Raw genomic sequence first — 11,632 nt, 5'->3', positions numbered from 1 at the left:
GGATGCTTCCCTGTAAAGGTCCATTTGAGCCATACTGGAGTGCATTAATGCGTCAAGCTAGCGCTTTTAGCTTAGAACCAAAGGACATTTGGCAAATAGCTCTCACAACTATCCCTCCAGAGCTAATATCTAAAGCTCCAGAACAACTTCTGGATGGGAGAATCATGACTCCCTTACTGGGAGAAACACACACGGATGTGTTAGCCAGACTGAAAGATACCCTTCTAGATATTAGGGGTACGGTTCCGGCAGCTTGGGATAAGATCATTGATGCAAAACAAGGGAAAGAACCGTTTGAACAGTTTGCAGAGCGCCTTTGGATAGTTTTTAGGGAGTATTCAGGAATTGAAGAGCCAACTAAGGATAATGAAATCCTGTTGCAAATCCTTAAAAATAATGCAGGTCCACATGTGCAGCAGGCACTAAGTCATGGAGCAAATCCTCCAGATAACACATTTGACTCCATAGTCAGGTGGGTTATGGGGATGGAGGGTCACTTGAAAACAAACAAGGGACCTTTTGCAACAGTTAAGTGGTTAGCTGAGGGTGAAGTCCCCAGCAAACCAAGTACGCCTACTTTTGAGAAACGTTGCAAATTTTGTAACAAGGTAGGACATGTAATTGAGGACTGTTTCAAGCTAAACAAACAGAAGTTTAAAAGGGCACATAAGCCAAAGGAACGACAGGAGGCTAGACCTACTGGTGAATATCAGACGTTAAGAGAGCAGCTTGCACTGATCAGTCAGCAGTTAGATGCTGTACAAGCGAAGTTCATAACATCTGACCTCAAAAACCTGTCAGATAGAAACAGTGGTCCTCAATAAGGGTGCGTGGCCTCCATTCCTGTCGGCAGTAATATCCATCATGGTAATCGTATCAAAAATTAGAGCTAACCTTGGAGGCCGGTTATGATTTTTCGCTTGTTGATACGGGAGCTGCCTCTTCATGTACAGATGCTACACTTTCACTGACTGATGAGCCCACAGTGTTAATTGTCTTATGAGCCGTTCCTTCAAGGGCCACAGGTATCAGCCCTTATGAGCTTATGACTGGAAGAGTCATGAAGCTCCCCATTGATCCAGAGGAACATAGTGAGTAAATGTAGAGCATGTTGTTCTGTTTTCATTCTCACATTCACAGACTCACTACTGCAGTTCCATGGATCCCTGATGCTAGGACGGTGACCAAAGAAACCTGCATAGAGCTGGGACAGCGAGTCAAATTGAGCCACATGCTCGGATGTGGGAGATGGGTATGGAAGTATTTCAAGGGGCCATTCACACCAAATTCACTGACAATTTTACCTAAGCAAATAGTTACATGGCCTCCTGGTGTAGCACCAGAACCAAATTGTATAACTCAAATTTGCTGTAATTTAGGTTCCACCCATCCTCCTACAATTAGTTTTTCTATTCCTATTATCCATGTTCCAAGCCAAGCCAATTCTACAACATGGATAAAACTAAAATCAATTGAGGGTCAAGAAGCAGGTGTTTTAAGCACATTATACAAGCGAGGAAATAATGGAGTAGATCCTCGGAAGCGCTATAACACAAAAGAACTTGAACCTGCCATGTATGAGTGCACACATATAGAACCACTCAATTCTACACACAACACATATACATCCCATCTTTTTAATCTCTCTTCTCCACAGGATTATTCTATTATGCCCAAACCTTTTGTTTGGACAAAACGTTGGGAAGGCATGTATTGTGTTGGTAGGTGTGAAGCTGACCTAAATTTGTGGACAGGTGCAGAAAATTGCACATGGACACGTAAATATTGTTTCAATTTAACGACATGCGGCTACCACAAACCAACACAGTGTCCAAATACATACCCTGTCCCTCTAGCTGGTCTTATTAGAGGAAACATTAATAAGACTCTATTGCATGATGTAAACCTTGTTATGGTTCATGTTAGTTACAATATTTCAAATATCCTCTCAGCTTATCTGACACATTGTAAAGCCTACACTAAAACATACACATGGCTCAAAACTCAAATTGAAGATTTGGTGTATGACTACAAAAGCAGATTAGCTGTCCAAATTCTATACTCACAGTCACGCATGAAGCGAGATCTATTCTCGGACATCACTGGATTATTTGGTAGTAGTAATTCACTAATAAACACATACCAAATTTCCAAACAATCACAGTATACATCTTGGCTTACCAATCAGTTTGCAACTGGTTTTCAACATCTGACTAATGGTGAAGATAACATTATTAAAGCAGTAAAGTCAGAAGCTCAAGCTTTGTTACACCTTAGTCATATGATTTTTAACCAAACACACACCTTAGAGCTTGATTTTGCATGCAGATCTTATGCTCAAGATCTGTTTACAGCAGCAAGGCAGGAGGTATTGGATCTCCGATTCCAGAAATCACCACGTCATGCCTTAGCTGATTTGATTGAAATGCTTGATCTTGATCGTTGGTTTAAATCAATTTCTATGAAAACCATCTATTATGCTGAACTTCTTACAACTATTATGATGTACAATGGAAACGAGTGCCCCGGTTGTATTGGTTTTTATGCAACTTATCCTTTTATTCACCCTGAGCAAATTTTTCCAGATTCCACCTCTATACGTTCATTGGGTACGGTTATCAGGGATCAGGTTGTCAAATGGGATCAGGTGACTGGTTATTTGACTGTAAAGGGTTCTGAAATGTTGCTTACTACACGTTCTTGCTGCCATGAAACAGCCAGTTATGTAATCTGTACATGCAATACATTACAACCTGTCTCTTCAAATGATACTAAGTTGATAAATGTTCATTCGTTGCATGGATACTCTGATGCAGTCCAAGTGTCACACACCCAGTGGTGTGTGATTAGTGAAATGACATCTTTCAGTTATGGGGGTCTTCTGTGCCCTGCCAATCACTCGTTCTGTCTAGAGGTGAGAGATGACTTCACAATGGGACCTTTAAGCATTCTGGGTAGGATACCAATGGACACTGATGTTTCTCCATGGTGGGAAGACACTTTCTATGAGGAAAGCACAAAACCTCTCACAGACACTGTACAGCTAGTTCAGCGCCTGATTCAGACAACCAGCTATCATCTTCGTCAAGCACAAGTGGAAGTGCATCTCGCCAGTGAGACGGTGAGAATCCTGACCAGTGCTTCAACCCTTTCAGCGGAGTACATGTATACCTGGTGGGACTGGGTTTTCCGGGGATGCGTCCTGGCCAGTTCTTTAATACTCGCCATCACCCTGATCCAGTCCTGCTATTTCAGGAAGCACATCACTGCCCTTCGCTCCACTATGACAGAGACACTCACTCTCGGGTCGTTGAATGTTTCTACATTTTGGCGTCCCTGAGGGGGGATTTGTAGGAGTGCTCAGATGTGTTCCTGTGGGGGATGCAGGATCTGGTGTTCTTCCATAAAACCATGGGGGGCAACAAATGGTGGTTTACCTCAAGAGGTTCCCAGAGCAATGGGATAAAACTGACCATTTGTATTTTAGTTATGTCAGTATGTTTGTGTGGCATGTTTAGTCTTATTTTGCAGCTTGTTGTGTACTGGGTAAAGGTTATGCAAACAGGATAAGAGTTCCATCACTCCCTGATAAGGTTTGTAGACTTCACCCCAAAGGGGACAGTCCTGTATGGAATGCACACTGTATGCAAATGTACTCTGATGTCTTTACCAGCAACCTGATTCCCATTGGTTAACCTGGTTTTTGTGACTGCTGTCCCTTTGAGATGCTGGGGGGATATAAAAAGAGAAGTTTGTGGGTGCAGGTGCTCTTTCTTTCATCTGGTCTCTTCTTTCATCTGGGCTCTCTTTTTTCATCTGGGTTCTTCTCTTTTCGCTTCCTTTGGGGTCCTTCTCTGTGAGGCAGCCTGCACCGGTTGGTATCTCTGTTTCCATTAGGTATTATTGTTACTTTAATCTAGTATGGTTGTTATTGTTTTATATTTTGTTGGTTATTGAATAAATCTGGTTAATTGTGTAGCCACGGTCTTCCTTGATTATAGCTATACTGGGCCAGATGAGCTCATTATTAGTATCAGTTAAAAGGTAAATCAATGCTAATGCCAATTCCCTCTAAAGTATCCCATCTGCTACGCATGTTTATGATAAACCTCTGACAAAGCAGGCTATTGTTTATAGCAAGGTACTTTATAAAGTTGGTTAGGTATATTCTATAACCTGTACTGATCTATTTGAGAAGTGAGTTCTTTTAGATTCTTACCAACTATAATTTGGAGTCAGATATTTAAGTTTTATGCACGTCAATCCTTCTTCTGCACCTATTTCCGTCCTTGGTTGTAGGCAAGCAGGTAGGTTAGTTATATCTCACAACTATAACCCCTACATAAGGACATTATGCATCAGTATCTTTGGCATTTAGATACTATCAACGATTTGGACCATGTATGTAGTAGAGGGTTTTATTTATTTATTTTCTGCTTTGGAAATGAAAACTTCTAAATCCCTGTTAACTGATGGTGATGCTGAGTGTAGGTTGTATTCAGTTGTGGAAAAGCTCTTTGTGTCCTCGGAAGGATGTAGGGGGTCAGGATTTATCTGCATACCTGCAGGCTGACAGCACCTGGATTGAGATTAGCCACCAAGTTCGTGTTCGAGCCCATGGCGAGCTTTTAGATCCAGATTAAACCTGACCCCAATAACATATCTGACAGCATGTCTGAAAAAAATGTGATCACATTTAGCTTCCGGGGAAAGGAGAAATAAACCTCCCTAATGAGCTTATTTAGTAACAAGTAATTTGTCTGTTGTTTGGGAATCTGTGTCTTTGATAGAGAGAGCAGAATATCACATGTAGAATCAAAGCTTCTGTCACTAAAACAGTAGAATGTGTTCCATGCTGAATAAACACGCTTACCAAGACCCAGTTCTGTGAGGAGCAGAGACAAAAAAGACCCGCAAATCGTTTGCATCCATTAATTAAGCTCATTAAAAAAGAGCAGCGCGTGAACCAGGGCGATTTCTTCGTGCCATAATGCCTGGAATGTTTTCTTCACAATGCCGTGGAGCACCAGACTCTGTGGCAAACAAACCGTCGCTCCTTGAATGTGACACTTGCGGACGACAGATAAACACACATGTACTGTTGGAGCGGATGGCTCCTTCACGGCGAGAGGGCTGCCTTGCTCTCGGTTTTTCTGCCATTTTTCATTTTTCCGAAACCCAAGCGAAAAATTTAACCACTGAACCGTCTCTCTGAGGACGTCGTCAGGGACGAGTCCAGCCGGCGGCCCCGTGCGCTGTCCTTCCCCGGCGGCAGCTTCCCATAACTCCCAGTAGCTCTCGTGCCGGGACTCCAGCACCAGTAATTGATTGCAAGCTAGACATTTTAATCTACTGGGCCATGAAAGAGTTTGACATTTAGACATTTAGCCCCAAGCCGTGTTGAACTAACATAACGGAAGATTGAGGACGACTGATGCCAGACGTGAAAAAGCATGTTTTAAAACCACTAATGGGAGAGTTTCTTTCAAACCTGCCTGAAAAATAATACATAAAAAGCCACCAAAGACACAGAGTACATGGGAGATGGTTAAAACTGGAAGTGGGTTCACATAATGGGATGAGAGGAGGTTCAGGACAGAGTGGAATAGCAACTGTAAATGGAACAATCTGGGGAGTAGAAATTCCTATGTGAGCTAATAATGAACACTGTAGAGTGGGTGTTTAGAAAGTGCGGCTCAAAGGTTTCTTAGACTTGTCAAAGGTTTCTCAGACTTGTCAAAGGTTTCTCAGACATCCCTGTGCAAATGGCGATAAGCAATTTGAATGGAGCACGAAATTTTACAGTACGAGATTGAAGAACAATTGTATGTGCGTGTGTGTGTTTGTGTGTGTGTGTTTGTGTGTGTCTCACAGAGAGAGCGACAGAGAGTCAGGGCAGTGTCAGATGAATGACTCGCCCTCCCTCCCTACGCAATAGCAGCAAATACAGCAGGACCTTCATCTGATGGTATTAGGTGCTCCCAGTTGAGGTCTATGATGCAGCCACAGTGAAGCTCATCTCCTCTAGTGTCGTCAGCCGCCGGTCGCCGCCCTCCAGGACAATGAACCATTAGTCCCAGCTGACGTCTCTGCCTTAATGTCGGAGCTGATGACGGGATCGTCCCCTAGCGAATAACCAGCACAACGTGCTGTACAGATGGTAATCAGTCCTTCTCCCTTGGCTTCTGTGATCAAGGTGTGTGTGTGTGTGTGTCTCACTGATGGACGTCCCTATATCCAGTGGCTCAACAGCTTTTACTTCCAAGCTCATCGTGACTTGAAACAGCACAAACGCCCCAGCCAGATCCCCTCCAGCAGTGAAGGCAGGTACTACCAGCCCTGGTAATAAATAACATGACGCCCACGTTGTTTCGTGCTCTCTCTCAATCGCACCGTGCTGATCAAGAGCGCAAATACACACATCTTAAGAAAACCTCTTCCTGTTGTGCATTAGCACGTCTTGCGCGTGCACATCGGTTCGTAATCCTGAAATATCCACTTCCTCTAGAGGTGAGCGCCCTGCGCAGTGCGTGACGGAGGCTGACATTTCGTAATCCCGCCCCCTCACCACGGACGCCAGGTTAACGGAGATAAGAGACGAGGAGAGCAGATGATGTGAGTGGGGAAGGTGACGGAGGTCAGGACGGAGTAACAGCAGGTGGAGGCTCAAAGATAAGAGGGAGGAAGATTGAGAGAAAAGCTGGAGAGATGGGGAGAGAGAGAGAGAGAGAGAAAGAGAGAGAGAGAGAGAGAGAGGGGAGAGGAGAGGCACTCGGAGTGAAGCTCTGGGATGGGACTTCAAGGTGATGAGACAGATGCTCGTCCATCCGGCCCCGTTACAAAGATGGCGGCCCCTCCTGAGGATCCGCTGCTCGGCCAATGACGCAGCAGCAGGAAATGACGTCACCTGGTGACCATACAGCAGCCAGCGCGTACAGAATCTCATACTGTGTCAGGAAGGTGTCATAGGCTGTGTCAGGAAGGACCCAAGTAGGACCCATGCAGGACTCAGGCAGGACCTGGTCAGGACCCCAGACCCACTGGGCGAAGAGTATTATTTCAGCACTGTTAATCTGATTTAAGGGGTTCTATTATTTGCTTCAGATTATCCAGAATAAATCAATTGCACTACCTTATGTACCTTATGCACTAACCTTGTTCTTTATTACCTCTGTTTTCAACTGCGCTTCCAAACAGCGTGAGGAGCAGTGCAGGCGCCCATCACAGACTGCGCTGGGTCTAGCGAGGCGTCCCACCGAGGCCTGCGGGAGTGTGTGTGGGACGACTGAGGAGACAGAGCATGACAGCTCCAGATTGAGCAGTGCAGACCAAACACCGGAGGAAGGTTCCCACAGCCTCCGAATCTAATCACCACGGTGGAGGAGCACTTCTCCCCGCTAGTTTTCCCATGCTACACACACACCCACCCACACACACAAACTTACAATGACCCGAGGTCTGGCATTAACCTGAGTTATAAAGTTCAAATGAGTGGACAGCACTGGTCAACATCTGGAAGCTCCTATGGTGGCCAGGATAAGTGTGTGATCGTGTGTGTGTGTGTGTGTGTGTGTGTGTGTGTGTGTGTGTGTGTGTGTGTGTGTGTGCATGCTTGCATGTGTGCACCAGTGGCTGAACCATTAAAGGTAGAGGTTGCGTGGTCCCTCGGTGTGCTGAGGTTGTTTGGTGGTGAGGAAAGACCAGGCCAGCTGGACACAGAACTGTGGCAAGATAGCAACACAAAACAGCAACAGAGAGAACGAGTGTGAGAAACACAAAGCAAGTGTGAGATAAAAACAGAGAGCCACAAAACTACACAGAGAAATAAAACGTGTGAACATGAAAGTGGGAGATGCTGGGAGAACTGAGGATTTCACAAACAAACAGCATACATTTTATCCTGTGCTATAAAATAAAGAATGTACACCACAAATATAGATGTATTTAACCCCTGACAGGAAGGTGACTCCCCAACGCACTGCTGGCCACTCCCCTCGAGTGGGCGCTGCGCTAATCACAACGTGGGATGCACAACCAATGGCCTAGATCTGCTAAAAAATATAACTCCCAATCTCTGTGGTGTAGTTGCCTTTACACAAGTCTACAGCTGTGTGTTTTCATGTCAGTCCAATCTGAATCGAACAGATAAGCTAGATCTAGTCCTAGATCAAGGTCTGTTTCAGACTCTTCTTATGTCTGCAACTCAACCCGGTTATAGATGTTTCGATATAGTACAATTAATTCCATGGCCTGCTTCTAACAGTCAGTGTTACTGTCCGTATTTCTGTGTGTGATAACACAAACCTGCAGGGCCAGAGACCAAACAGCACCATGAATTTAGAGCAAAAGTTTAATGCAGTTAATGAGCCCCTCTGGGCCAACAACGTGCGGCAGCATGTTGCATTGTGGGATAGCAGCTAGTGCTACTTCTCCTGGTCTCTGCGTCATGCTAACACATTGTGAGGGGCGACTGATGTGGGGTGACCTGTGTGTTTTACGGTACAGGAGGAGGAAGTGCAGAAGGTGTTGTGGTTTCCAGAATCACTTGATTTACCACTTCAAAGTGTGTGTGAGCGTGTGTGTGTGTGCATGTGTGTGTGTGTGTGTGTGTGTCTGTGTGTGTGCAGGGAGGGTGGAGGAATCTGTAACCTGTCTAACTTCTCTGCTTTGACTGGTAAAATGTCAAAGCAAATGATTAGCGGGCAAGAGGCCTGGAGTTCTGACATTCCGCAAGTGTGGTGTTCAAGTGTGGCGTGCGAGTGTAGTGTGCTTGTGCACAGTTCTTCCTCAGTTGAAATGTCACAGCCGGCCAGGGGTCCAGAGAGAACTCACCTACATGCAACCAGATGGTCTAGTATGAAGTTCTCGGATTCACGTTGTTCACTCTCTGGCTCCAAACCCACTGTGGTGTTTTCCTTTATCCGAAGAGCATCGGCGGTTGCATAAACGGCCGATGACGCCGCCGTTGTTTGTGGCGTCTGACGCTTTCAGACACATCGTTGGTGTTGTCTGCCCTGTTTGTGAAAGCGCCATAGCAACATAACAACAAATATGCAGATCAGACTGCAGACGGAATGCTGACAGGGCCTCCACTGCTCACGCTGTACAGGGCATTAACGCGCTTGTTTAAGGTGCATGTATAGTAGTGGTATTGTTGCATGCTTTATAGTATTATTGCATATACTGATGACTGATGTAGGTCTTTACAACAACGCTCCTACAAATTACACTACTGGCTGACACGTGACTCCAGATCAGAGAGAAAAGCCGTAATGGGGCACAAAGCGTCTCATTTAATTCTGACTTCATTAGTGACCCAGTGGGGTCTTCGGGGTCAGAAGAAGCCTTTTAGGCCCTAGGTTGTATCTTCCACATCCACGAGGTAAGCCAGGTTTATTTGTATCACACTTTTCAAACACAGTGGCAATTCAAAGTGGCAATTCATATAGACTTCGAAGAATAATAAAGCTTCTACCATCCTGAGATCTATCACATACTACAACAACACATATGACAATACTACAATACACTACAATACCACCAGTATAATACACACAGCAATACTACTACAAAATAATACTACTACAGTATGTATAACACTAATACAATATATACAACAATACTACACACAAGGCACACAGTACTACTACTACAGTGAACGCACGACTACAGTATAGTACTATAAAGCATGCAACAATACCACTACTATACATGCTACAATACCACTACAATGCATGCAACAATACTATTATGCAACAATACCACAAAACATTTATGCAACTATACTACTAAAAGCAGAGGTGTGAGGCCAAAGTTACTGTTCCACGTGGATCTAGATTAGATGTATTCCTGACATGTCTCTCTCTACCCATCTATACATCTCTGTGTCTCTCTGCCTGTCTCTCTCTCCCAGTAGTCACATTAGTGATGCTTTTATCACTCTTCATTAAATCCAGTCCATGCTCATACTCAGAGTGCTGTTTTTGGATTTCTGTGAGCAGCTTATTCAAATTTCAAACAGCGAGCTAAAATAAAACTTGGCACGAAAATCAGAATGAGAGAGGATGACGTCTGTCTGCTCTCTCTCTCTCTCTCTCTCTCTCTCAGATTTGGACCAGACATTTTCACACATTTTTCCATATTGCTGTTAGCGAATGTGCTGTAGATGAAGGTGAGGTTCCCGGCTTCCCGGTTTTTCAGTCACTGTCTGGACTTTGGAGAAAAAGCTGATATAGTTTTGAAACAGCCAGTCACACAAACAGTAAAAATTCTCATGTTATAAGTAGTTATACTGCTCATCGCAATATTCCAGGGTCATTTCATTTCACACTACGTTCACTTATTGGCTAACATATGAAGCAGTTTTCAGTATCCATTTATTTGTATATATATTACATTTGCAGTAGGACAAGTCTGTACCCAGGGGGCCTTGGGCCTCTCAGCCCTGCACCTTTGATTGGGTCCACACATCAGGGGTCCCTGAATACAGACATCAATGGGTCTGGGTCTGTTACTCATCACAGTCTATAGGTTTGTAAAAGCACTTCTATGTATATGTGAAGGAAGACCACACATTCTGTCTGAAGTGGGGGTTGGGGGGGGGGGGGGGGTTGGTTAATGCTTCAGAGGAAATAGTAAATGTAGAGCAGTTTTACTTTCTGGAAATCCTCTAATACTGGCTCCTTCCACGTGGCAATTTTAGGAGTGAGATTACAAATCCGATTCCAGTAATCCCATTAGCGTTTCAGTGCATGAAGATGGTTTTGTGCACTGATTGCCATGAAAGACATTCCCTCATTTCTCTTAATCTCCTTAATTGCTCTCGAGAAGCTGAGCGGGAAACTCATCACTAAGGAGATGGCATAAAAAAACGGACCAGCAACAGGTCCAAAGTGGGAAGACGCTGATCATCACCGACCACCTCAGCTCTTCTGGCTGGTGAAGGAAGTTTTACCTCAGAGAAATTCTAAAACTGTTCACCCTATTGGATCCCACATTTTGCTTGTGCCTTCCAACCTTGTGTGTCCGAACATCGGAGTCACTTGCTGTCTTCAGACGCCGACTGAAGACCCACCTCTTTCAAGTGCACTTTGCATAATTATGCTTTGTCTATTGTACTTTATCGTCTCTTTCCTCAGGTATTGTACATAATTGGGTTATAGGAATTGTTACTGTCTTTTATCTCAGGGGATGTGTATATTCAGGTATAATTGTTAGGTATTATTTGACTTTCGTCTAGTGGTTTTTCCAGCTTAGAGTACCTTGTGTTCAGGACTATCTATTCTACCTTGGAGATTCCAAGCAACTGCATAGCACTTTTGTAAGTCGCTCTGGATAAGAGCGTCTGCTAAATGCCATAAATGTAAATGTAAATGTAAAGCTATGAGAGGCTTCAGTTTCTTCTCAGTCCTTGTGCTTCAGCACATGACCTAGAAATCAGTCCAAGTCTGCCATCTTTAAGGACATAACAGTTCTTTATGTGATTGTGGAGGAATGAAGAAGCATTGAACCAATTTCTATGTCCTTTACAGTCCACATAAGTATAGTTTACGTCTTTGTACATAATTGACCAAAAAATAAGATCCAGAAAATTACAACTCTTTTGAGTTTTTCCTTGCCACTCTGGCCCTTG

The 11,632-nt window shown here is 44.1% G+C and overlaps 1 protein-coding gene across 1 annotated transcript; it reads left to right on the top strand.

Annotated features, from left to right (window-relative positions):
• The first annotated feature begins 563 nt into the window (after nucleotides 1–563).
• LOC143518690 (uncharacterized) lies at nucleotides 564–4,313 on the top strand. Its single transcript, XM_077011367.1, has one exon. The coding sequence runs from the start codon at nucleotides 1,109–1,111 to the stop codon at nucleotides 3,338–3,340; it is 2,232 nt and encodes a 743-aa protein (XP_076867482.1). The 5' UTR covers nucleotides 564–1,108; the 3' UTR covers nucleotides 3,341–4,313.
• The last annotated feature ends 7,319 nt before the right edge of the window (nucleotides 4,314–11,632 follow it).

Source organism: Brachyhypopomus gauderio, chromosome 7 (genome assembly GCF_052324685.1).
Source record: "Brachyhypopomus gauderio isolate BG-103 chromosome 7, BGAUD_0.2, whole genome shotgun sequence".
Taxonomy (NCBI): Eukaryota; Metazoa; Chordata; class Actinopteri; order Gymnotiformes; family Hypopomidae; genus Brachyhypopomus; species Brachyhypopomus gauderio.
This window is presented reverse-complemented; position numbering and strand designations above follow the sequence as displayed.